Source organism: Biomphalaria glabrata, chromosome 5 (assembly GCF_947242115.1).
Source record: "Biomphalaria glabrata chromosome 5, xgBioGlab47.1, whole genome shotgun sequence".
NCBI classification, from domain to species: Eukaryota; Metazoa; Mollusca; class Gastropoda; family Planorbidae; genus Biomphalaria; species Biomphalaria glabrata.
This window is the reverse complement of record NC_074715.1, coordinates 32103930-32131114: the sequence shown is the minus strand read 5'-3', so window position 1 is coordinate 32131114 and position 27185 is coordinate 32103930. Positions and strand designations below refer to the sequence as shown.

The 27185-nt window shown below is 33.6% G+C and overlaps 1 protein-coding gene across 1 annotated transcript; it reads right to left on the bottom strand.

Moving 5' to 3' along the window:
* Positions 1-1020: 1020 nt before the first annotated feature.
* On the bottom strand, positions 1021-27185 carry LOC106050270 (uncharacterized). Its single transcript, XM_056031350.1, has 15 exons — positions 26819-27185; positions 17142-17299; positions 16014-16472; positions 15812-15902; positions 12215-12328; positions 11026-11946; positions 9909-10162; positions 9445-9779; positions 8100-8176; positions 6887-6997; positions 3726-3842; positions 3095-3255; positions 2592-2684; positions 2206-2401; positions 1021-2102 (listed from the first exon to the last, which is right to left on the bottom strand). The coding sequence occupies exons 1-15, from the start codon at positions 27009-27011 to the stop codon at positions 1816-1818; spliced, it is 3567 nt and encodes a 1188-aa protein (XP_055887325.1). The 5' UTR covers positions 27012-27185; the 3' UTR covers positions 1021-1815.

Here is a 27185-nt window from a genome sequence, read left to right as displayed (position 1 = left end):
CCTACAATTTAACTTTGTGCAAGTTAGTATGTGTGTTTATATATAAATCTGACAAATATCTTTGCCTGTTTTCAAAGTACACTTTTGGAATGTAAATAGATTATATATTTTGTAATTTGATATTTCAGCTTATTATAATTTTTGCTTACTGTTTGCTTATTTATGTTTTAAGATATCTAAAGTGTTTACTGCAAAATAATAACATAAAAAAAAAATATTGTCTCTATTCATATTGTACGTTATCTAAAGTATTTCTTTCAAAATGACAAATATATTTTTTTCTGCGCTTTTTTGTTTGGGTACCATAAAAGAGTGATCTTTCCATGACTTCTTGGTCACAATGGTTAAGTCCGGCCCTGCTACTTAGTGACGGGTGAATACTACTTGTTCCCCCCCCCCTTTTTTTTTCGCAGGGTCCGACTTGCAGAAATAAAAGAGTGATCTTTCCTTTACTTCATGGTGCCTAAACTGTTGAGCCATGAAGAGAAATATATATATATATCAAAGTAGTCTATATTGGCTCGCATATTTGCAATCCAAGATTTTCCAAACTGAAGTTGAACACAAATTTCTTGCATTAAATGATAAATTTATGACTCAACTGAACAATAGTATTATTTAGTCTTACCACCAAGAAAGCACATAAGATTCATCTGTATATCTTTTTGTATAATTATTGATGTGTGTAATAGGAATAATGAAACAAAACAAACATCCTATACCCTAGTTATACCACTGTGGTTAGAGCATATCCTCCACCCAGTTTTATCTTGTACCATAGATTTTTCAAAGTATTTTCCATTCCATTTTGTTTCTATAGTCAAGACTAAATCTTTTTCTTTCCAATGTACTGTTTGTATCATCCTTTTTGTGACTTAATAACTATGTTCACTTTTTAAAGCTTCACATAAGGGATCCTTCACACTTTGTGTAAGTTTGATTCACTGTTAGAATTTTTTTCTTTTGGCATAACTCTTTTTTAAGTCTAATATCTAAAATATTTACTGAATTAGACGAAACAAGGTTGTTGTTTTCTTTAATAAAGTGGAAACAAGAAAATGTTCGATACAAAGATAACTATTAATAGGACAGTACCGGTATATAACATTTCAAAATCTTTTCAGGAGTAATGGTCTAAAATTATTGCAAAGTTATATATCTACAAAAATTAATGTTTTAAAAAAGGGAGAAAATTAAACAAGAATTACTAAAAATACTAAGAAGATTTGGTTTCAACTTATTGGTTCACTGAAGCATTTTGTGAGTTAAGGCACTGCAGAATATTACATTGCAAGAAACATTTTAAAAAATAACATGCACTTTCATGTGGCCTAACAGAAGCAGTCAAAATTAAATAAATTTTAAACATATAATAATATATATATATAAATGTAGTTATCTGTACATTGCAATGTACTTTTGTGGCATAAGGAAATTTAGTTTTTGTGCATCCTTTAATTGTACTGATTATTATAACAATGCAAATGAAACATTATTTGGGAATTGAACAGATTTGGGATTCTTCAATACACCTTATTGTAGACTTATTCTGCAGTTTCACACTTAAGATAAAATGAATAAGAAAATGAGAAACATGAAAGTTTCACATTATAACACAATATAAAAAAATGTGAGTGGTAACCTCAGCATAAGTACCACATTATATTTACATTATTATAGAACATATTTTTCTTTGATTGAAAGAAACAAATACAAATAGTTTACACATTTTTCAACTATATTTTTTGTGTGTATAGTTTATATTGCTGAATAGAAACTAATCCTTTAAAAACAAAAACATTGAAACCCTATAAATTAAACAAGGCACTGTGTTTTTGATTTCTTAGCTCTTACCCCAGTAATGTCATTTAGCAATGGGCTGGGTACTGCAGGTACATAGCTTTTTTTTTTAGCAGACACAAGTCTGTTCACTGGTGTGGCTAACACTTTATTTTCTTTGTTGTTCAGTGACATCGGAGTAGTAACACTACTTTTCATTTCTCTCCTAGACGTCTGGCTTTCAACCTCAGAGATGTCAGTCTGCTGAGTTGAGTTTTCATTTGTATCTGCTATCACAGGAGTTATTTTTTTGGAGCCCAGACCTGCAGAGTTATGATAAATGACATGAAATTTAAAGAACAATTAGCAGAACAATATTTTGCCTAAATAAATAAAAAGTAAATTATATAAAGTTATTTAACTTACCACTGTACGATCTAATAGGACTTGAAACTTTGAAAAATCCAGCATCAAACACTTTATTTTTTTCAGAGTCAACTGTTGCCAGATCAATAGAGGTATCAAGAACTGTTTCTTTAGCTTTGCGTTTCATCATCTCTTGTCGGAAGGCTGCAAAATTAGATTTAACTTTTGGCTTAGCAGCTCTGGATACAACTTTTTTCTAGAAGAAAACATTTGAAAAAAACAAACAAACGTTAACTTACATATCAAGAAAAAATGAGAATATACATTTCTATATGCTTAAAAGAATTAAACAGCTCTTATGCTTACATTTAAATCTTTAATGAAATAAATGAAAGGCTCAATTCAAATGAATAGGAAAGTAGCAAGATAGATGTCTAAAAGCTTACTTTAGGAACATTCTTAGGTGTTGGCTGCTTGATCTGCCAATTGTTCTGTTCTAATTCTGTCAGGTTGGAAAATAATTTGTCAACATCTTCCACCTGGAAGAGAAAGGTCATTATATTAATATAAAAAAAAGTTGCATAAAGAGTTTTAAAAAGTCAGTTTGCACGAGGTAGTTCTACGTATGTAGATTTTAATTTTTTAAACAAGAAAATTTGAGATTAGAGCTGGGTCAGCATAGCGAAGTCCTGCACTCTCCTTCATGCTCAAATGCCTCAAGAAGAATGTTAACTTATTTAAATACACATATAAGACATGATTAGTACAACACTTTGCCATTTTGAAATTTGAAAGATGTGTGTACATAAAAAATAATCAATAGTAGCCCAAAAGAAAAAAACATGTTTGCTTTGTCTTCTGGTAGAAATGTAATACATTTTAGAAAAAGATAAATGAAATTAAAGGAGATATTGTTTCTTATAAAATCAAGCCAGTCATCTTGAATTACCTGACAGTAAATCATCTCCCAGAATCCTTGAAGATCAGTTGGGGTTGTCTCTTTCTCTCCTAGATTGAACTCACAGTCATTAATCAAGCCAGTGAACTGTTTGAACCTCTGATCAATTAAAAGCTGAGATTTTCCCACTGTTGATCGGATTTGTCCTTGGGCTAGAGAAAAAGCTCTGTTAGTTACTATTAACTATACTCTGTATTATATTAATACTACCAAACTATCATCTCTTGTCACTTTACAACCATTTAATATCAGAGCAATTTTAGGCATTATTGCTGTCAGTTCCACATATAGTCTTTTCACTTTTAAAACATTCTAAAAGAACTGTTTCAAATGTAATTAAAGCAGAAAGAAAAAAATAATTTTCCCCCCTTTACGTTGCTCTTTTACCAATGGATGTTTTGGATTTATAATAAAATAAAAACTATGGGTTTTATTATTTTTTTCCCCATAGTCATTCTAATAAAAAAAAGGAGTTTAATACCTTTTTTGTAAAAAAAAACATTTATTCAAATGATAATTTTTAAAAATGTGAAAAGTTAAGCACTTTGGATAAGAAATGCAGAGTTGCATCCTGAAAACGTGAAATGTTTTCAGGAAACTTCTGACTTTACTGTTCACTCACCATCTTCCCCAACGTCTGTAGAGTGATGCAAGTATGCTGTCCATTTGTCACCCAGCTCATTTAGTCTTTGAGTTTCTGACTTGACCAAGTTTTTATAGTAGTTCACTCTCTCCATTTCTGCAAAAAGTGCCACAAAAAAACAACACACCCTATCTTAGAGAGTATTTAAAATAGGTTTCATTAATATTTTCAGCTGAAGATATTTATTTTTATATATGTTATTTTTCTATATACTGATCAAGTGTTTTACTTTAATAGCGTATAAAGTATCCACTTAAAAGTATACAGTTGTATTTCTGGAAGCACTATAATCAGTCAGTACTGACGGTGTGGGTGAATGAAACTTCGCCAAATGAATGTCTTGCCTTTACTTTTTTTTTGTAATTTAATATCATTTATCAATTCTTCTTCTTCTTCTTCTAGCCAGCTTTATTGCTGCTGAGCTGTGAACTCTTTTGCAAACTGTGCCAAGGAAAAAAAGTGTGCTGTTTTCTTCAGTTGTTCAGCACTGCCGTACAGGGTGTTGGTTTGTTGGGCTGTAGTGAAAGTAGGGTCTGCCTAAGGTGGATTAGGGAGGGGCATTCAAAGAGGATATGGTTTACGGTTTCAAAGGGGTGGGCGCAGTGTCTGCAAAGGGGGAGTTGTGTGGAGTTTATTTTGTTCAGGTGGTAATTTAATAGTGGTGTGTGTCCTGTTCTTAGTTGGAAGATTGTAGATTGTTCTTTGCGGGGGAGGAAGTTAATACTGTCCATTTTGTTAGGCGTAGTCATTTCTTTGTACATGGCTCTGCCTGTGTTTCCTGATGCCCATTGGTTGAGCCACTCCTCTTTGTCTTTGTGATTGTTGACTAACATTGACCTTAGGGTGAGGTAGTTAACAGGTCTATCTGGTTGTTCCATAGATGAACCTGCCTTTGATAGCTTATCTGCCTTTTCATTTCCCATGATGCCAATGTGTCCAGGGACCCACTGTAGTGTGATATTGATATTTAAATTTGATATCATCTGATGGATTATCACAATGAGTGTTGTCAACTCTCTTGGGCTGTTTGAGGTTCTGCTGTTAAGTGCTTGCAGAGTAGATTGGGAGTCTGTAAAGACAACAATATCTGATGGTGGTTGCACTCCTTCATATATTTTGTTTTTCACTGTCTGTAGTGCTATGGTAATTGCCTCAATTTCGGCTTGGAAGTTTGATCAGTAATCGGCACAGGGTGCGCTTATCTCAAAGTGTTTATTTTTAGGGAAAACCAGGAAGGCACCAAGACCAGCATTGATGGTAGCTTTGAAAGCGGATCTGTCTGTATAAATATGGATAGCTGTTTTTTGATAGCTTTCAATTGTTTCAAGCGTGCCTACTTTGAGCTCCAGTGGATTAGATTCTTTTGTTAAGGTGTTATTTAGTAAATGTGTTTTGATGGTTGGTTGTTTGTAGTTTAGTCCGGGTGTAATGTTTGAAAATCTGGTAATTTTTTCTCTGTTATTGGGTAGGTGGTGTTTTAGGGCTAGTTCGTCAGTAAGTTGGATCAGAGTCCATTGCTTTTTTTTTGGTTGTTTTTCCTATTTCTCTGTGTTAGTAACTTAGCTTCTAATGCTGCTCTGTTGCGCCTTAACTTAAGAGGTTCAATATTGGAGTCTATTTCACAGGCTGCTGTGAGAATAGTTCTCATACCTCCACTAATTAGCCGCAAGGCTTGGTTTTGGATTGTATCTAATGATGATTGAATGATTGATAGGTTTTGTTTGTGGCTACTTGTATGGAGAGACAGTTATCCATTACAGATCTGACATATCCAGTGTATAACTGTCTTAAGGTTTTCTTTTCAGCTCCCCAGGATCTTCCTGCTAGGTGTTTTATTATGTTTAATCTTTGTGATGCCTTTTCTTTTAAATCTGCCATAAAGTGTTTTAGAGACAGCCTTTGGTCAAATTTTACACCAAGATATGTTGGATTTTCTTCTTTATTTATTGGCTGTGAGCCTATTTTTAGGATGTAGTTTCTTTTTGCTGTTTTGTTGCTGTGGCTAAAGATTGAATAAACTGACTTTTCTTTGTTTATTTCCATTTCCATAATTTTGAATACGTGGAGATAGTTGTGAGGCTCTATATAGTTTGGATCTAGTCAGCACTGGATATTTCTCTGTAGTCCAAATTAAAAGGTCGTCTGCATAAAGTGCCTTATTGACCAAAATGAGGTCCGGGAGGTCATTCATGAAGATTAGAAAGAGGGTGCAGCTAAGGGCTGAACCTTGTGGTAGTCCTTCTTCCAAACTTTTTTTTACTAGAGATGGCACCTTGAATCGAGTTTGGATGGTTCTGTTTTTTAAGAATGCCCTGATCCAGCTGTACATTTTTCCAGGGATGCCCATTTTTTACATCTTCAAAAATAGATCTTTTCTCCACACTCTATCATAGGCTTGCTGCAAATCTATAAATACTGCTGTAGTGTGCTTCGTGTTGATGGGGCACGTCAGCCAAAATAACGCAACCCATCTAGGAGAAGGAAAACTCTTGACTCCAAACCTCCACTCTGTGGCGATACTCCCCCGTGTGGGTATCGGGGCTTGGAAATGACCAAGAGAAATAAATAACCCCACTGCCTTTCCACTTGCATTTCACTAAGTGAATAATAGTGGACCTTCCCCCCCCCCCCCCAGGTGCTTTTTGACGGAGGTCTGGATTGCACTACACCAGACAGAGGTCCTTGTCTCACTACATTCTAATACTAGATATAAACCCATCATGGTCATGAAGTGTTTTTTTTCTGGATCTGGTGAATGTGATATCGTGAAGGGGCCTGGATCCAGGATGTGACGATTCCACAGGGCATACCCAGGGCACAGTCCACTTTAAGCTTTCTACTGCAGAAAAGTTTCATTTGGAGAGCTCTATGGATGGCGGAGAATGGACCATTGGCCTACCCCACCTTGTCCCATGAATATCCCGGTTACAGTCTTCAGACCTAGATGTTTCCTTTTATGTCAGTATTGGAGAAAATTGCCAAGACCAAAAACTCCCTTAAAATGCAGGGACTATATATTTTAAAAAAAGCCTGAGGAAAAACCCAGCCTACACTAAATGCCAAGGAATTTAACAAAAATAAAATTCAATTCTTTCAACTTGAGATATTCTGTATTTTCTTTAGAAGAAAAAAAACCTTACTTTCTTCATTGACTTTCAAATCATTAAATTGTACAATGTCCTGCTGTTGTATAGGAGTTATGTTGTCAACTTCACTAGTAACAGATGCCGGCTCATTTTCAGTATTTTCATCTGAAAAGTAGTTGTTTTTTTGTCACTACATTTCAATAATATGCAAAACAAAACAATGTTTTTCTCTCTCTCTCTCTCTCTCTATATATATATATATATACAAAATTTTGTTTTGAAATTATTTTGTATTAATTATAAAAAAAAATTACTATCTTATCTTCTTATATAATACAGACGTTACTTCAAAAAAGAAGATGATTACGTCCTACGCGTCATGCATTTAGTCATGCATATTAACCAATGACTTAAATTCTGCCAAGTCACTGGTTTTCCTGGCTAGCTCAGGCAACCCATTCCATGCTCTAATAGCACTAGGGAAGAAGGAGCATTTGTACAAATTTGTCCTAGCATATGGGACGAGGAATGTGCCTTTATCTTTGTGTCTTTCAGAGTATTTTATTAAATTTTGTTTTTGTATTTGAAGATTATGGTTCAGTGTTTTATGTATTATTGCTACTTTACTTTTGAGCCTTCTGTCCTGAAGGCTTTCTAAATTTAGTGATTTTACTAAAGGTGTTACTCTAGTCAAATGTGAATATTCGTTTGTTATGAATCGCACTGCTCTATTTTGTGTCTGTTCTAGTTTCTTAATGTTTTCTTGAGTTGAGGGGTCCCAAACGGAGGATGCATATTCTATTATTGGCCTAACCAAGGTTAAATAACATTTTAGTTTTATGTTCTTATTTGATTTATAGAAAATTCTTTTAATAAATCCTAATGCTTTGTTTGATTTTTTTGTAGTTTCATCAATATGTGGATTCCATGACAGTTTTTCATTTATTATAACACCTAGGTATTTTGCGTTTTTAGTCTGTGTTACTGGTTTGCCATGAATAAGATAAGTGGAATTAATTTGTTTTAGTTTTTTTGTTACTCTTAACAACTGACATTTTTCTGGGTGGAAAGACATGCTCCAATTTGATTCCCATTTCTGTAATTCATCTAATTCTCTTTGTAAAATATCTGTGTCTTGTGTTGTTTTTATTGTTCTATATATTATGCAATCGTCTGTTAATAAATGTATTTTTATATCTTTTTTAAAACAATAGCAAAGATAGAATAAAAAACACAAAAAAACAAATAGGGTCTTTTAAGTACTAACCAGAAGAAAGCACAAATTTAGACTTTCTTCTTCTTCTTGACATCTCTACCAATGGGCTTTGGGATAAAATTTTTACCCTGAAATATACAAAATATTTAGTTACATTTTCAAAACTCATTTTAAAAATTGAGTTGATTTCAGTAAGAATAGTTTAGTAACTAGAACTTGGATGTCTCAGAATTCAGTGAGCATAGTTTAGTAACTAGTACTTGGATGTCTCAGAATTCAGTGAGCATAGTTTAGTAACTAGTACTTGGATGTCTCAGAATTCAGTGAGCATAGTTTAGTAACTAGTACTTGGATGTCTCAGAATTCAGTGAGCATAGTTTAGTAACTAGTACTTGGATGTCTCAGAATTCAGTGAGCATAGTTTAGTAACTAGTACTTGGATGTCTCAGAATTCAGTAAGAATTGTTTAGTAACTAGTACTTGGATGTCTTAGAATTCAGTAAGAATTGTTTAGTAACTAGAACTTGGATGTCTCAGAATTCAGTGAGCATAGTTTAGTAACTAGAACTTGGATGTCTCAGAATTCAGTAAGAATTGTTTAGTAACTAGAACTTGGATGTCTCAGAATTCAGTGAGCATAGTTTAGTAACTAGTACTTGGATGTCTCAGAATTCAGTGAGCATAGTTTAGTAACTAGTACTTGGATGTCTCAGAATTCAGTGAGCATAGTTTACTAACTAGAACTTGGATGTCTCAGAATTCAGTGAGCATAGTTTAGTAACTAGTACTTGGATGTCTCAGAATTCAGTAAGAATTGTTTAGTAACTAGTACTCGGATGTCTCAGAATTCAGTAAGCATAGTTTAGTAACTAGAACTTGGATGTCTCAGAATTCAGTAAGAATTGTTTAGTAACTAGTACTTGGATGTCTCAGAATTCAGTAAGAATTGTTTAGTAACTAGTACTTGGATGTCTCAGAATTCAGTGAGCATAGTTTAGTAACTAGTACTTGGATGTCTCAGAATTCAGTAAGCATAGTTTAGTAACTAGTACTTGGATGTCTCAGAATTCAGTAAGAATTGTTTAGTAACTAGTACTTGGATGTCTCAGAATTCAGTAAGAATTGTTTAGTAACTAGTACTTGGATGTCTCAGAATTCAGTAAGAATTGTTTAGTAAATAGCACTTGGATGTCCTAAATAGAGAAAAAAAAAAAAACACAAATTCTAATGTGAAAAAAAAAGTCATTTTTAAAATTCAAAAGGTTTGTTATTTGACTAAAATGTATCTAATTTTTTGCTGCTTTTTTTAGCAGCCTCCATCAGAAAATTGCAATTTAATAAGGCTTTAGTAAACTTTATTTAAATAATGCAAAAAGGTAAAGGTAGAAAAACTTACATCTCTTCAGGAGACTTTAATACATGATCAGTTTTTCGCCTTTGTCTTTCTTTTTTAGATTTAGTGGCACTAGGAGTTTTGAAGGTAGGGGCAATTGAATGAGCCCTGCGTCTCAGAGTTCGAAATGTAACAGGAGTTTCCTGAGAGGCAGATATGAGTTCTGAGTTCTGGTCAGCAACAACTTGTGAATAGGCAGCTTTGGGTGAAAGATGAACAGATGGTGATGATTGACTCACATCATTTGATTTGGTTGGTGAAAATGGCTGAGTGGAATGGTTTTCTTCAGAACTGTGTGAAAGTCTTGGTAAAACATTGACACTTTCCTCAAGTGGAACCTGTTTTAACAGAGTATAAATACAAGTGGAACCTGTTTTAACAGAGTATAAACACTAGTATAGACAAGAATAAAATTAAGTCAGCCTAAAACAATATAATGATGTTGCAACATGAATATGACCTATTACCTCTATAAAGCTTATTTCACCATCAATCTTGGCCACAGTCAGTTCTTGTAAAGCACGAGATGAGCCTTCAGACTTAATAACTTGGTACACAACTGAAGGGTTACGCTCAGATATCAGTGCAGTGCCTTCATCACTCACATCAATGAATTCTGAATTGATACACTTGTCATGTGAGCCTCCAGGGGTATTGTGAGGCACAACCTCAACTTTATAGTGATTTTCTGGTGCTGACTGAATCTGGCCAATACTATCCCCTGAAATCATAAAATTAACTTGATTTGTAATAGTAAAATATGAAACAGACCTGTTAAGTTTCATAAATCCTAATGTAAAAATAAAAACCAAAGCCACAACTGGCTAATCTTGCAACAAGAATATTCTTTTACTAAGATAGAAGGTTACAAAACAGGAGTGTGATCACAACTGTACCTTTTGTCAAATGGCTTTTCTTTTTCAATGGGCAAATATATGATTTAGACAGTGCCATATTATATAAGTGGATCAATCTAAACATTCACCAATGCAAGATCCTTAGAATTACATTTGACAAGCCAAAGCAGGCAGGCTATGGACAATTATAAGCACTGACATAAAATAACAGTGTTGAATGAGAAATGCAATGACATGTTCACAGATGACAATGTTTGTATAATTAAAGTGTAGTCTGAATAGTTAAGTTGGTGAGTTTCAAAGCATCGATTATAGTCCACAAAGTTTAAATTCACTCCTTAGGTCTCTATTCCCATAAATGCCTTCCAAATGCAAACCCAGTTAAAATCTTACTTCCAGTCTGGAAAAGCAATCATTATGAAATGAAAAAAAAAAAAAGAAATGGCAAAAACACATCTAAGTTTTAGACATTGCATTAGCTCCACTGTAAAAATTGAATTTTTATTTACAAAAGTACTTTTTAATATATCAATAGAAAAAGAGTGCCTTAATTCTGTCAAGTGAGAAAACTTGGTATGGTTATGACAGACTGGAAGTCAGGATGCCTAAACCAGAATTAGCCTTGGTAAGCAATCTTGGTAAACCTATAAACAAATGTTTAGAGTTATCAGCTAGGGAGATTTAAGAAATATTCCTTAGCATTAAGTAAAACTTCTGAGAAACAAACCTAATGCACCACTTGTTCCTTCATCACTCACTGACACCACGACTGACTGACTGCTGCGCCTAGATCGTGAACGACTCTTTCTAGTACCTGCACGCATTGACTTTCGTTTCTTAGGAGTAAGACTTTTTTTCTCTGGGTTGTTTGCCATGTCATCTGAGATTAAAGATGCAACTCGAAGACTTTTTCTAGTCACAAATACATTCTGGACCACATCTTTTGGCAAATCTGGATCTGGCTCTTGCACCTCATGGCAAATAATGTTTAAATTTTCCTCATCTGAACTTGGGCTCTTTAAGTTGGTAAATCTAGCTCGTTTAGCAGATTTTTCTGGATGCTTTCCAGATTGTGCATCTTGGTCATTTTCTGGACTAGCCATTGCAGATTGAGATCGTTTAGCAGGGCTAGGTTTAAAACCCAAATTGAGTTGACTTCTTGTTTTTCTGGTGCTACTACCATGTGTTGGTGTAGATGAGTTTTCTAAACTCAATTTCTTTTTTGGAGTAAAGTTCTGTGAAGTTTCAACTCCACTGTTTTCACCAGACAGATCTTTAGAATCCTTAATGTGTGATCTCTTTGAGGACCTGCGCACTAATCTTGAACTAGCAATCTGCATGTTTTCCTTATCTGAAATGTTGCTAATATTAACTTCCTTGTTTTCTGAAGAAACATCTGAATCTTCATTAGTTGAATCTTCACTTTCTAAATTAGCAGATTTATCTTTTTTTTTTTTTAAATTTTTGTTTATTGGTGATAAATCTCTGACTGATTTCTTTTGACTTCCAAGGCGAGCTTTATTTGTCTTGATTCCTGGTGTTTTTTTGTATTTCCTTCTTGAGCCTGAACTGTATCTATTTGACCCTCTGGCAGGTCTAGGTGTTGAATGCTTTGGTAAAGACACATTTGAATCTGATAGATGGAGATCTGTGTAGAACAAATTTTAGACAATAACCAAATGGATGATTCATTTAATATTTATAATATACACAAATTAACAAATTAAACAGAACACGTTGAATGAAGACAAACAGACCCAAACCAACTATGATATATATATATATATATATGCCTATATATACACATATAAGCTACCCACACTGATCATGTAGTCACAAGCATTTTATCTTAAATAATTTAATTTAAAAATGATTGGAAATTAAACAACATAGGTTGCAGAAAAAATTTTTTTTACCTTGTTCACTTTCAGAAGCACTTGAAGCTGCAACAGCCCCAACATTTAATCTAACAGACTTTTTTCTTAATGGGGTGTTATCTAGCGAAGGTACCTTATCTTCTGTCTCTTTCTCTAAAAAATACAAAAGAAAAATAAATGATAAAGTTTATCAATGTAAAAAAATGTAAAAACAAAAAGAATTCAAATTATGTACAGCGATGGGAACAGACCTTGAAAATTTTTTAGGAAATTTTGCACACACCCCGTTTTTGAACTGGCCTGTCCCGGCGACTTAAAAAAAGATGTTGCTAAATTTTAAAAAATGATGTAGAATCATTTTATATCATATTTTCTTTAATTAATGTTGTATTACATACTAATTACACCATATAAAAAAAAAAAAAAAAAGCTTTACTACAAACATGAACACAAAATGCATGCAAGGCACTATTGTTTGTACATATAGATGAGATGAGAAAGCTTTTTGCAGATGCTTTATGTCTGGGTCTAGGCAGTCTGAGTATTCTACAATTGAAAACTGCTTTTCTGGTATTGTAACAGGCTCTCTCTCAAACAACTATAAAGAATAAATGTGTTTGAAAATCAAAACATGCTTGAGTTTTGGAAATACTTCAAAAGTATGAACTACACTTCTGTTTGTTTCACTGATTATTCAATTTTGTACAGGAGAAACTGTTTTTATTAAACTTTGCACATGAAGTTCACCAAAAATGCTTTGAAAAGCTATTGAGAGAAAGCTGCTGAATCTCTGTTGAGTTCTTGAGCAAGACAAGCAAGAACAACCAGATGAGGAGCAATGCTTAGAGGAAGACAATGTTAAGCAATAGAACTGCATATTGAGGCTTCCTAAATCCTTATGTGACTCTTTTTCATGCTGATACAAGTTGTTTACAAGAAGTGGATCTCTACCACACTGGGCTTTTAAAGCATTAGTAATGATTAGTTATTAGTTAGATATAGAAAAAACTTTTAAATCTAGATCTATCTATAATCTAGATACTTAAATCTAATAACTTGGATCTACATCTCTTGTGACTCTAGAACCAATATATATTATTATTAGATCTATATTCTATCAGACTTATACTCAGTAACTCACTAGTAATGTAAAGTAGGCATACAACTAACTATAATCTATATATATTAAAACCTATAGAGTATAAATGGCAGGTAGGTCTACTAGATCTAGATCTTATAGAATAATAGATCTATATGTCTAAATCTAATACCATTTGAACTCATGGAAGTCGGCAGGCAGGTTTCAAATCTAATAGCGCATAGCAGCCGGGCATCATGATACTCTGACTGATATTTTTAGAACTGAACTTTCAAGCTGGCAAGCAGCCATTGAAGTCTAGACGCTCTAAATCTAGATCAAAAGTATTTCAAATTAAAAAACAGGGTTAGTAGCACTTTTCCATGACAAAATTTTAGGAGATTTTAGGAGGTTTTTTTAAAGGATGAAATGTATGATGTGTGTGTCTGTTTCCTATCCGTTTGTGTGATACATAGTAAAACATACACAAAACTAAGCATTTATCAAATCAATTATTGTTATTTGATTTTAAAAATAATAAATATCTTGCCAATATGCCACAGAAACAATGTTATCAGCTGTGGTATGTCCACAGAAAATGTGATGAAAGTTATCTTTTAATCAAGTAACAACTTGACTGTCATCCCAAAACCTCAAACAACCATTTTTTTTCAAAGATTTATTTAAAAACATTACAAATGGTTGCTTTTCCATTTTTTAAAATAAGAAACATTCTTAGAGATGCTATCATAATGTGTATTCTCTGTGATGGAAATGTACACTATTAGTTCCTATGTGTATCTTCTAGATTATTGAGTCATGGTGTGCATTTGAGGTAATGTTTTATTCTTTTATTAGCTAACTTAAATCCTTCTCATAAACAGAGCCAGTAATATATAGGGCAATATAGGTCTATTTGAATGTTTAGTTGACATTTGCTTACTAAAAAATGGCTTTTGGATTGGGGGGGGGGGGGGGGGCGCACGATTAGACCTATTCGCGTTTTTTTCCTTTTTCAACCATATAGTTTCCCTGGCTTTTACGAGTGAAATAATTTTTACGGACTTTTCACAGCTGCATGAGAAATATTTTCGTTAAATCTACAGTAGATTTAGACTCTTGATCTAAGTCACTAAAATGTGCAGATTTTTTCAAGGCTGTGAGAGAATTATCTTCACTGAATTTACAGTAGATCTAGACTCTAGATCTAAGTCACTAAAATTTGCGGACTTTTCAGGGCTGTGAGAGAAATATCTTCACTATATATATTCTAGTGATTTAGCATTTAAGTCTAGATCAAAGTCGAGAAAATTCGCGGACTTTTCACTGCTGTGTGAATATTATCTTCACTAAATTTACAGAAGATCTAGACTCTAAAGCTAATTCGCTAAAATTCACGGACTTTAACTCTTAAGTCACTCAATTTTGCGGACTTTTCACGGCTGTGTGAGAATTATCTTCACTAGATTCTAGTGATTTCAAGTAAATCTAGAGTCTAGATATAAGTCACTAAAATTTGCAGCTGTGTGCGAATTATCTTCATTGAATATACCGTAGATCTAGAGTCTAGATCTAAGTCACTAAAATTTGCTGACTTTTCGCGGCAGTATGCGAATTATCTTCACTGGATATACCGTAGATCTAGAGTCTAGATCTAAGTCACTAAATTTGTGGGCTTTTCACTTCTTTGTGCTAATTATCTTCACTAGACTCTAAGTGATTTAGCGTAAATCTAGAATCTAGCGTATTTCTAGAGTAATCTAGAACATTAGATGTATCAAGATCATTAAATTGACTAAAATTCACTGATTTTTCATGTTAGGTGCGAATTACCTTCACTAGATCTAACTTAGATCTGAATCTAAATTCTAAATACTATTACTAGATACTAGCTAGATCTAGAAGATTAACCGACTTTCCACGCGAAGTCACTCTTACACTTACAAGAAGATTTTAGGTGAGGGAGGGCCCGGAGGTGTGTAGCCTACAAATTAGTCTGGTAATTGCTCTAATTATAGACAATAGTCACTACAGACTAGATCTAGCGCGTCTTTAGTGGTAACAATAAATTGGGTAAAAATTTTAGGAGAGTGGACAAAATTTTAGGAGACTTTCTGTAATTTTTAGGAGAATTTTAGGATTTTTGGAGACTTTTCATTTTTTAGGAGATTTTAGGAGCGCTATGAACCCTGAAAAAAACTAGATATCTTATCTAGAATATATCTATCTAGACTGATTCAAACCACTCTAGTCTAGACAGAGATCTAGACTTAAGACAATATGGTAACACAAGATTTAAAAAAAAAATAGAGCTTATAATATAACTGTGACAAAAGACAGGATGTGCACATGTTCAAAACAAATCAAATCGCATTTTGTTCCGAAAGTGGAAAAATAATAAAATTCAGATTTTCTTTTCATAAAAAAAAAAAATGGAAAACAACAAAAAAAAAAAAAATTGGGGGAAAATTTCAGATTTTTTTTTTTTTGCTAGAAAATCGGATCAGATGAAATTTTCGGAAAATTCCCATCACTGTATGTATTATTTACAACTCTACCTTTCAAAGTTTTTGTATTCCCTTTAGATTTATTTGTTCCTACTTGATGTGACTTGGAGCGAAGAAAGTTGGTGTGTTTTTCATTTGTGCTCTGTTCAAGAATATAGAAATAACAGGTAATGATTTTTTTTTTAAAGAATACTGCTGAAAAAGTATTACATTTTAAAAATAAAACAATTATGAATTAACTGCAATAAGTTACCTTGGCAGCAGCAGCAGTAGTGGGTTTACAGTACTGGGCAGTTTGGTTTTTTACTTTCCTTGGGTTTTTGGTTTCAATTTCTTTATCCAAATTATTTTTGTTTAAAGATACTGTTGCTGATACTTTTTCTAGAAGATTTGTTTCCTTGGTCCCTGATCGAGTTTTCCTTTCAATATTAACATTGTTTTCAGAAGGTCTAATAGCTTTCACAGTCGATCGAGTTCTTTCATTATGTGCTGCTACTTTTTTATTTTCAAGTTTGGTGGCTTTTGTTAACAATCTATTTTTTCTTTCAACATTTACTTCTTTAGTGGTATCTTTTGTAGTCTCCACTTTGTTGGCTTTAATATTTGATACTATTCTTTGAGTAACAGCTGCTTTAGCAATAGGTTTTATTGGATGTGAAGATAATCCGACAGGTTGGCCAGAAATTTTCTGCTCATTTTTTGCACCTGATCTCTGTTAAATAGAGAACATGATTAATGTATTTAAAAAAAAGGACATTTAAAAAATTCAATTTTTTTCATTTCAAAGAACAATGTGGACTTGATTGCCAGGGGAACAAAAGAGTTTTTGTGTCTGTTTGTCTTTACTGATTTTACCAGCAGCATTTAGCATTCTATGGAGTTTATTTTTATTTTTAACGTTCAGATTGCCATACCAAGCAGTGATATTAAGACTTAAAATATTGCAGATGTGAGCATGATAAAACATAGCCAAGACCTTTTCGCTAACTTTAAACGAAGACATTTTTTAAAGTAATTGTAATCTTTGCTGCCCTTTTTAGCTGATATAAATCAGTGTTTACCGTAAAATTTAATTTGTTGTCTAAGGTATTTAAAAGTTTGCACTATTTCAATGGTCTCTCCAGCGACAGAACCAATATCATTTTCCTTCTTTTTCCTATGAAAATAGATCATCATTTCTTTGGTTTTTTTTTTAAAGACATTTAATAATATAAAATTATCTTTACAGTATTTTTCAATGTGTTCTATTTCTCTGAAATACTGATTTACGTCTGAGCTCTGAGAGCAGGGCAAGAAGAGCAGCATCATCAGCAAATTTTGTGAAGTAGCAAAAAGAACCATCGGATAGAATCAAACAATGAGTATGCTTTAAGAGATATACCTCCTTGTTAAAGAGCTGCAGCTCTTCTTTATATTCTAAATGAGTGACTTTAAACATTGGCTTTTTTGCATTTTTTTTAGCTTCCTCTTGCTTCTTCTTTCTTTCTTCTCTCCACTGTTTCAATCGTTCTAATCTGTTTGAAGCCTTCACTTGGTTTCCTGCAATAAAGTTTAATTTAAAACATTAATAGTCAGACAGATTAAAACTTTAAAAACAATAAAAGCTTGCATTATAGTATTACTATAACTAATGATGGAAATTTTAGGAACATGAAAATACAGTTTGGTACCTTAAACATGCTATATTAGACTATAATAAAATTGTCACAAGTCAGCTAGACAGCTTAAAAGATCCTATCATTAGCACTATGTTTACATAATATAAGTAAGTGGCAAGCTTGATACACTTTACATGCACTTACATAAACTTCTTAAGGGGAATCACTCCTATCTTTACAATAGCTCAAAAATAGTTAACTCCCCATTATGTTGTGATATTCCTTTTCTTTTTACCTATCAGTGATATTCCCTTTTTTTTTAAGCCATTGTGACATAATATTCTGGATATATTCAAATAGTTTTTGTGTATTAAACACATGTGCATGAATTTTAAAGTGCATTTGAAAAAAATTTGTTTCAGGCTATCACACACTATTTTGAACTCACTTTTACACAACTATAGTCTCCAACATCTTACAAGCAGCAAAAAAACACATCCCTCGAGGCTAAGTTAAGAAATACAAACCTTTTTGGACACCTGAATTAGATAAATTAGTAAAAGAAAGAAACATGGCCAGGAAGACTATAGAAAAAAAACCTACTAGAGAGAACAAGACAACGTACAACAAACTCACAGGGCTTATAAGATACAAAATTAAAACAGAAAAAAAGAAAAAGTGGACCACAACATGCGAACAACTAGATCTAAACAAGGATGGTCGAAAAGCCTGGACCCTTTTGCACCGGCTAGCAGGAAAGAAACAAATAACAAACCCCCAACCTATAAAAGGCACTGCCGACAGAAAACCTTAAAAAGGCTGAAACCTTCAATAAATATTTTGCCAGCATTAACAAGTCAAAGCCAAGAAAACAACTGGACCAGGCCTTCAGTAATATCTTAAAGAAAGAAGAAAAAGCTCCAACAGTCAACTGTCAGATCTTTGACACTCCCTTCACTCTACATGAGCTCAATACTGCCCTAAAAAGCCTCAAGTCAAGAAAATCCCCTGGACCCGATAAAATAACAAATGAAATGATTCGGGGACTAGGACCACAGGCCCAAAACTGTATACTTAACTTTATCAACCATACATGGATAACTGGAGACATACCACAGGAATGGAGAACCACAAACATAATACCCATTTTAAAGAAAAATAAACCACCTGGAGACCCAAAAAGTTATAGACCAATATCTCTAACATCCAACATTGGCAAAATGGCAGAAAAAATTATCAATAACCGACTTTATTGGTGGCTAGAAAGTACTTGCTCACTCCATAATGCACAAGCTGGCTTCAGGAAAGCAAGTAGAACAGAAGACCACCTCTTTCGTTTTATCCAGGACACAGTAGAAGGGTTTCATGAAAACAAGCACACTACAGCAGTATTTATAGATTTGCAGCAAGCCTATGATAGAGTGTGGAGAAAAGGTCTATTTTTGAAGATGTAAAAAATGGGCATCCCTGGAAAAATGTACAGCTGGATCAGGGGATTCTTAAAAAACAGAACCATCCAAACTCGATTCGAAGGTGCCATCTCTAGTAAAAAAAAGTTTGGAAGAAGGACTACCACAAGGTTCAGCCCTTAGCTGCACCCTCTTTCTAATCTTCATGAACGACCTCCCGGACCTCATTTCAGTCAATAAGGCACTTTATGCAGACAACCTTTTAATTTGGACTACAGAGAAATATCCAGTGCTGACTAGATCCAAACTATATAGAGCCTCACAACTATCTCCACGTATTCAAAATTATGGAAATGGAAATAAACAAAGAAAAGTCAGTTTATTCAATCTTTAGCCACAGCAACAAAACAGCAAAAAGAAACTACATCCTAAAAATAGGCTCACAGCCAATAAATAAAGAAGAAAATCCAACATATCTTGGTGTAAAATTTGACCAAAGGCTGTCTCTAAAACACTTTATGGCAGATTTAAAAGAAAAGGCATCACAAAGATTAAACATAATAAAACACCTAGCAGGAAGATCCTGGGGAGCTGAAAAGAAAACCTTAAGACAGTTATACACTGGATATGTCAGATCTGTAATGGATAACTGTCTCTCCATACAAGTAGCCACAAACAAAACCTATCAATCATTCAATCATCATTAGATACAATCCAAAACCAAGCCTTGCGGCTAATTAGTGGAGGTATGAGAACTATTCTCACAGCAGCCTGTGAAATAGACTCCAATATTGAACCTCTTAAGTTAAGGCGCAACAGAGCAGCATTAGAAGCTAAGTTACTAACACAGAGAAATAGGAAAAACAACCAAAAAAAAAGCAATGGACTCTGATCCAACTTACTGACGAACTAGCCCTAAAACACCACCTACCCAATAACAGAGAAAAAATTACCAGATTTTCAAACATTACACCCGGACTAAACTACAAACAACCAACCATCAAAACACATTTACTAAATAACACCTTAACAAAAGAATCTAATCCACTGGAGCTCAAAGTAGGCACGCTTGAAACAATTGAAAGCTATCAAAAAACAGCTATCCATATTTATACAGACAGATCCGCTTTCAAAGCTACCATCAATGCTGGTCTTGGTGCCTTCCTGGTTTTCCCTAAAAATAAACACTTTGAGATAAGCGCACCCTGTGCCGATTACTGATCAAACTTCCAAGCCGAAATTGAGGCAATTACCATAGCACTACAGACAGTGAAAAACAAAATATATGAAGGAGTGCAACCACCATCAGATATTGTCTTTACAGACTCCCAATCTACTCTGCAAGCACTTAACAGCAGCACCTCAAACAGCCCAAGAGAGTTGACAACACTCATTGTGATAATCCATCAGATGATATCAAATTTAAATATCAATATCACACTACAGTGGGTCCCTGGACACATTGGCATCATGGGAAATGAAAAGGCAGATAAGCTATCAAAGGCAGGTTCATCTATGGAACAACCAGATAGACCTGTTAACTACCTCACCCTAAGGTCAATGTTAGTCAACAATCACAAAGACAAAGAGGAGTGGCTCAACCAATGGGCATCAGGAAACACAGGCAGAGCCATGTACAAAGAAATGACTACGCCTAACAAAATGGACAGTATTAACTTCCTCCCCCGCAAAGAACAATCTACAATCTTCCAACTAAGAACAGGACACACACCACTATTAATTTACCACCTGAACAAAATAAACTCCACACTACTACCCCTTTGAGACACTGCGCCCACCCCTTTGAAACCGTAAACCATATCCTCTTTGAATGCCCCTCCCTAATCCACCTTAGGCAGACCCTACTTCCACTACAGCCCAACATAACCAACACCCTGTAGGGTGCTGAACAACTGAAGAAAACAGCACAATTTTTTTCATTGGCACAGTTTGCAAAAAAGCTCACAGCTCAGCAGCAATAAAGCTGGATAGAAGAAGAAGAACTCACTTTTAAAATTATTTTTTTTCTGCCATCACAATGCCGCGTTTTTGTCCACACCCCGCTGACATTTCTTGTAGCTCTAGACCCGATAATTTGTTTATTTTATCAATATTTACATTCTAAACAAGTGAAGTTCATAAATATAAATGAAATCAGATTTGTGAGCTAGAAATTTACTACTAATACTAGATATCTTCTACTATTAAATTTCTTTTTCTAGTAAGTAGATCTATCTCAAAGTCTATGAAACCGCAACTCAATTCCAACTTTTTAACTTCAGATTTCATCTTACTTGTTCCATGTCAACCATTGTTAGGTCAAAACACTACAAAAAAAAATCATAACTTTGTAAGTTCTGTTAAACGTAGTCATAATTTATACACCATTGGAAAGTTCTTTTAAAGTATTTTAATGATGTAAAGTAAAGTTTCCCTTTCAGACCTTGTGGCCTATAAGGCAGATGATGTAAAGGTCATCTGATTCTGTGGCCTACATTTATTGAGTGTGTCATGTGGCCAGCACAACGAACAACCGCCTTTACTTTTCCCCAACTAATGTCAGGTACCCATCAGAGCTGGGTAAACTCAGAGGCGCCAAGGATCCCGAAATAAAAATTCCAGTCTTCACCAGGATACGAACCCGGGATCCCTGGTTCAGAAGCCAAGCGCTTTACCGCTCAGCCACTGCGCCTATATTTTTTCAAAAAGGTTATACTAACAAAAAATAGTTTTTTCAAAGACAAATTTTTAATTCACCTCCCTACTCATTGATGATTGACCTGACCCTCTTTGACATATATATTTATTGTAACAATGTAACTATACTAGTCTATAGACTATAGATCTATTTTAATCTTAATGTGCAGCAAACAAAACATAAGTATGATACAGTCATGTATAGACTATACAGTAGCTAGGCGAAAAAACCTGGAAGTGCGGAAGTAAAAAATTACAGATAAAGTTGAGCTTGCGTTTTTTCCTTTTTTTGTTTTTTTTACATATGCCGCACTTTGAAATTTATTACACTTATGAATGAAAATGTGAGAAGTTTTAAACTTGCGTTATCAATTACTTTAGACAATGACCTAGTTAATGCTTAATTACGTTTTTTTTTTAAAAGTTATTTATCATTTTTAAATTTATTATAAAAAATACCCCTTTCTTGTTTTTAGCAATACAGGGTCCAGGAAAATGCCAATGATTCATATTTTTTTGGTGCTAGATACCCTAACCCTGGCTATAATTCTACAAAGTTTTATCGCGATATATCGAGCGCATCACTCAAAAACTTGAAAATACGGTTTAGCATTGTGGGCTATGGGATTTACAGTTTTTTTTGTGAGTTTTTGATAAGGAAATTTTGTCCTCGATGTAAAACCACTTCAGGCCACGTAAGGCCTAATATTCTGGATATATTCAAATAGTTTTAAGTTTTATTTGATGAGCGCATGAATTTTAAAGCGCATTTGAAAACTGTTTCAGAAGATTTTGATACCATTTTTAAAATATTTTGTTATTTTCTGCCATCACAATGCTGCTCTAGACCCAATAATTTGTTTATTTCATCAATATTTACATTCTAAACAAGTGAAGTTCATAATATAGATCTAAATGAAATCAGATTTGTGAGCTAGAAATTTACTACTAATCTAGATCTACTATTAATTTTCATTTTTTATAAGCATTATAAGCAGATTAAGTAGATCTATCGTCTAGGAAACTCAATTCCAATGTTTTAACTTTTTGAGCATGTGCCAGCGAGACGCTCTCATCTTACTTGCTCCATGTCAACAATGTTGTGTCAAAACGACACAAAAAAAAATCATAAAACTTTCTTATTCTAACTGTTAAACATACAGCCATAATTTATACACCATTGGAAAGTTCTTTTAAAGTATTTTAATGATGTACTAACGAAAAATTGTTTTTTCAAAGATAAATTTTTTATTTCACCTCCCTATATTTTATATAGGTCTACACTAATACAGATATCTATGATAATCACTCTAGTTCTAGATCTTGATGTCAAGATGAGTCTAGCTAGAGAGATTACTCTAACTGTATGTGAAAATCTGTAAAACCGGAAGTAAAAAAATGCCGTCAAAATTTGAGATTCGTTTTTCTTACTTTCTGTACATAGGCCCTTGATTGAAATCGATTGATTTTAAATCCATTGAAATCGTAGCCAAAATGGGTGAATATGGATACATTTTATATTGAGGAAAATTTTTTTTTCATGTGGACTTTAAAAAAAATTTGTATTTTCTTACCTTTTTTTTAACTTGAAGGTATATATGTATTTTTATTTTTACTGATACTCATTTCAGGTAAGTCCTAAGAAGTTGATTTTTTCCACCCGTAATAGATTATATATCTGGCCATATTTCTGCCAAGTTTTATCACAATACATTACTTTCTTCAATTGTGATCGATTATAATGTTGAAAACATAAATTTGCACTGCTCCCTATGGACTTTTTTTTTTTTTTGAAAACTAAACTTTCTAATGAATAAAATCATGCATAGGCTAGTAGATAGAGTAAAGGATGGTTGTCGGACACCCGGGTTTCGTCTCACATATCGGCCACCTCGATGTATTATTATTAAATCTTCTTTATTTGAATATTTACTACCCAACTTCCGCATAAATATTGCGCATGGACTATTTTGTCACACTTCCGACATGTACAGCTCCCTTTTATATTGAGAGAAAGTAATTTTATCTGGAGTCATAGTAGACTACTGTAAAACAGCTTTTTTTCTCCCAAGGGGAAGAACGAGATAGGGTCTGGAGCTAAGACGATTTTTAAGCCCATAAATGCATTAGCCAATTAAAACCCAGATATAATGCTTCTAAATAGACACTAGAAACAGATAAATTGTACAACCCAGACTCTCCTTTCCCACTTAAACATGTAAATAGGGGGTGGCCAACAAGTTTTACCTTTTCTGAATAAGAAAACATATCGTCATATGACGCTAGTCATCAAAAGGAAATAACTTGACACAGTAAATATGGGGAAATAAACAAATTGTTATTGTTTTTTTTTTTTAAACATTTACAAGAATAATTTTGTTGTTTGTTAAAATAATATAGTACAAAATGTATATTTAAGTTATGTATGTGTTCTTGTGTGTGTTTGTTACATGTTTCACAAAAAAAAATTCGTAACATATTTAAAAAAAAAAAAGTTAATGTGGTGTATGCAAAAAGTATAACCATTTATTTTAAACCATTTAATATGCAACAAATATGTACAAATGTTATAGCACTTAAGTGTACATCTGTATACAATAATAAATTGGCATCAATGGCCAGCTGAAAAAAAAAAGTCACAATAGCAATATCATTGTAGACCTCGAGCCTACAATTATTGATCGACCAGGTGCGCTAAATGGCCATTGTGTGAAACATCAACATTCTAAGAGATTGTCAAAATCAAAAGAGAGTATACTACATAAAGCCTTCCCCCCCCCCCTCCTTTTCCCTTTTTTCCATGTCTCTTAAGCATACCATTACACGCTCTAAAAAAAAAAAGCAGGTGAGAGAGAGAGCAGGAGACTAGCAATTATCTGACTGGTACCAAAAAGGCTAAGGTGAGACAGGCACGCACTGCGCTAGTGGAGCTGTGCTACGGGGAAAAAAAAGTGCCCCGTAGGTAGACTAGAGAGAATACTCCTCCTCTTCTCCCCCGCAACAGAGGCGATTTTTTCCCCTAGCGCGACCAGCTAGGCTAGGCCCAAAGTAGTGGCCATGGTGTGACGTCAGTTACAAGCCAAGAATGAAAGCGTGGAGCGTGGGAAAAGTGATAATATGGCTTGTGTCGTTGCGCTAATGTACAGAATAATAAAATCAAGTATGAAATGTCTTAATAATAACATGTTTAATATATAGAAGAAATCTATTTCCTTTGAAGCGGCCGATAAATCTCCAAACCGGCCAACAACTTTTACAGAGACAAAAATCATGACGAAAACTTTTACGCATCAGAAAACCCAACCTACCCCTCTTCACATCAGATATCTATCTAATTTTAACTATGTGTAGTTATACATTACAAAATAGCTATTTTTATAGACAAAAGGATGACGAATACATTGACACCATCAGTTTATTAGTTTATTCATAGGTTAGACCATTAGGGAGTTATGAATTTTGAAACTTAAAAATGGCCGGAGAATGGCTTATCGTGTCCGACAACCATCCTTTACTCTATAACAATTATGCATGTTTCTTGATAGTTTTAGAAGAGTTTTAATGTTTTAATCTATTTTATTTATAATTTTAAAGCTGATTTGAAAAAAAAATGTTTTTTAGACGATTCAATCACACTTTTTAGATATTTTGTTATTTTCTGCCATCACAAAGCCGCCATTTTGTCCACACCTCTCTAACATTTCTTGTAGCTCTAGACCCGATAATTTGTTTAATACATCAGTATTTATATTAATATTCTAAACAAGTGGAGTTCATAAATATAAATGAAATCACATTTAATTTGTGAGCTAGAAATTTACTACGAATACTAGGTCTACAATTAAATTTCTTATTTAATAAGTAGATTTATCCTCTACGAAATTCAATTCCAATTTTTTAACTTCTTGAGCGGGGGGTGTGTCTCGCTGGCTGAGCGAGCGAGACACTCTCATCTTACATGCTCCATGTCAACCAATGCTAGGTCAAAACACCAGAAAAAAAATCATAACTTTCTAACTGTTCAACTTAAAGTCATAATTTATACACCATCTGAAAGTTCTTTCAAAGTATTTTAATGATGTACTAACGAAAAATTGATTTTTCAAAGATAATTTTTTTATTTTACATCCCTACTAATGTTAGTTAGCGGAAAAAACCCGGAAGTGCGGAAGTAAAAAATGACCGATAAAGTTGAGATTGCGTTTTCGGCTTTTTTTTGCATTGGCTTCACTTGCACATTTTTAACACTTATGTGTTATAAATGTGCAAGTGAGGCCAATTTGTTATCGATTACTTTAGACCATGGCCTATATAAAGCTTAATTACGGCTTTGTTTTAAAGTTATTTATAATTTTTTAATTTCTTATCAAAAATACTCATTTTTTGTTTTTAGCAATACAGGGTCCAGGAAAATGATCAATGATTCATTTTTTTTCCCATGGTAGATATCATGCCTGGCTATAATTCTGCCAAGTTTTATCTCGATAACTCCGTCGCATCGCTCAAAAACTTGAAAATACGGTTTACCATTGGGGGCTATGGGATTTTCAGAATTTACTGAATTTTGATAAGAAAATTTCGTCATCAATGTAAAACCACTGGAGGCCATGTAAGGCCTAATATTCTGGATATATTCAAATAGATTTTATGTATTAATCGTCGTCGCATGAATTATAAAGCGCATTTGAAAAATAATTGTTTCAGACGATTTTGATCCCACTTTTAAATATTTTGTTATTTTCTGCCATCAGAACGCCGCCATTTTGTCCCCGCCTCTCTGACAATTCTTGTAGATCTAGACCCGATAATTTGTTTATTTCATCAATATTTACATTTTAAACAAGTAAAGTTCATAAATATAAATGAAATCAGATTTGTGAGCTAGAAATTCACTATGAATACTAAATCTACTATTAAATTTCTTATTTAATAAGTAGATTTATCCTCTACGAAACTCAATTCTAACTTTTTAACTTTTTGAGCGGGGGGTGTGTCTCGCTGGCTTAGCGAGAGAGACGCTATCATGATGACTCATCTTACTTGTTCCATGTCAACAATGTTAGGCCAAAACGACACAAAAAAAATCATAACTTTCTAACTATTAGCATACACTTTATACAGTCATAATTTAAACACCATTGGAAAGTTCTTTATAAGTATTTTAATGATGTACTAACGAAAAATTATTTTTTCAAAGATCAATTTTTTATTTCACCTCCCTACTACATATTACTAACTCACTGTCTAGATTCTAACTGATAACTAACTCTAGATCTAGATCTAGACTAGAGTAGATCTAGTCTAGATCAAATTATTTAGATTCTAGATTTGCTTTAGACTTTAGATCTCTCTACCTTTTGTTTCTTCTTTATCTTCAAAAACAGGAGACATATCTGACACCGAAAGTAGCCTTCTTTTATTTACTTCATCATCACGAAGTTTTTGTCGCTCCAGGCCTCTGGATTTGCGACGACTTGATGTTGAACTCTCTTCTTTATGTTTAGCTTTATACATAGATTTAAAATTATCCCTGGAACTGGAAGCCATTTTTTTTACGCAGATCTAGATTCGGTTAACATACATAAATTAGGACACTTAAACGAGACTTTTTGTGTAATCAAAAGTTGACAAAAGGAAACTCTACTACATCAGCTCTTAAACTTTAAGCTATAGCAAACTTGGCGCCCGTAGATCAGTTATCCTTCTAGACTCTATGTTTAA

Coding starts and splice junctions, on each gene's coding strand:
- LOC106050270 (XM_056031350.1), bottom strand. CDS start 27,011: ATGGCTTCCAGTTCCAGGGATAATTTTAAATCTATGTATAAAGCTAAA. Junction 8,177..9,444: donor TTAAAGTCTCCTGAAGAGAT/GTAAGTTTTTCT, acceptor TGTATATTTCAG/GGTAAAAATTTTATCCCAAA. Junction 2,685..3,094: donor GGGAGATGATTTACTGTCAG/GTAATTCAAGAT, acceptor TTTCTCTTCCAG/GTGGAAGATGTTGACAAATT.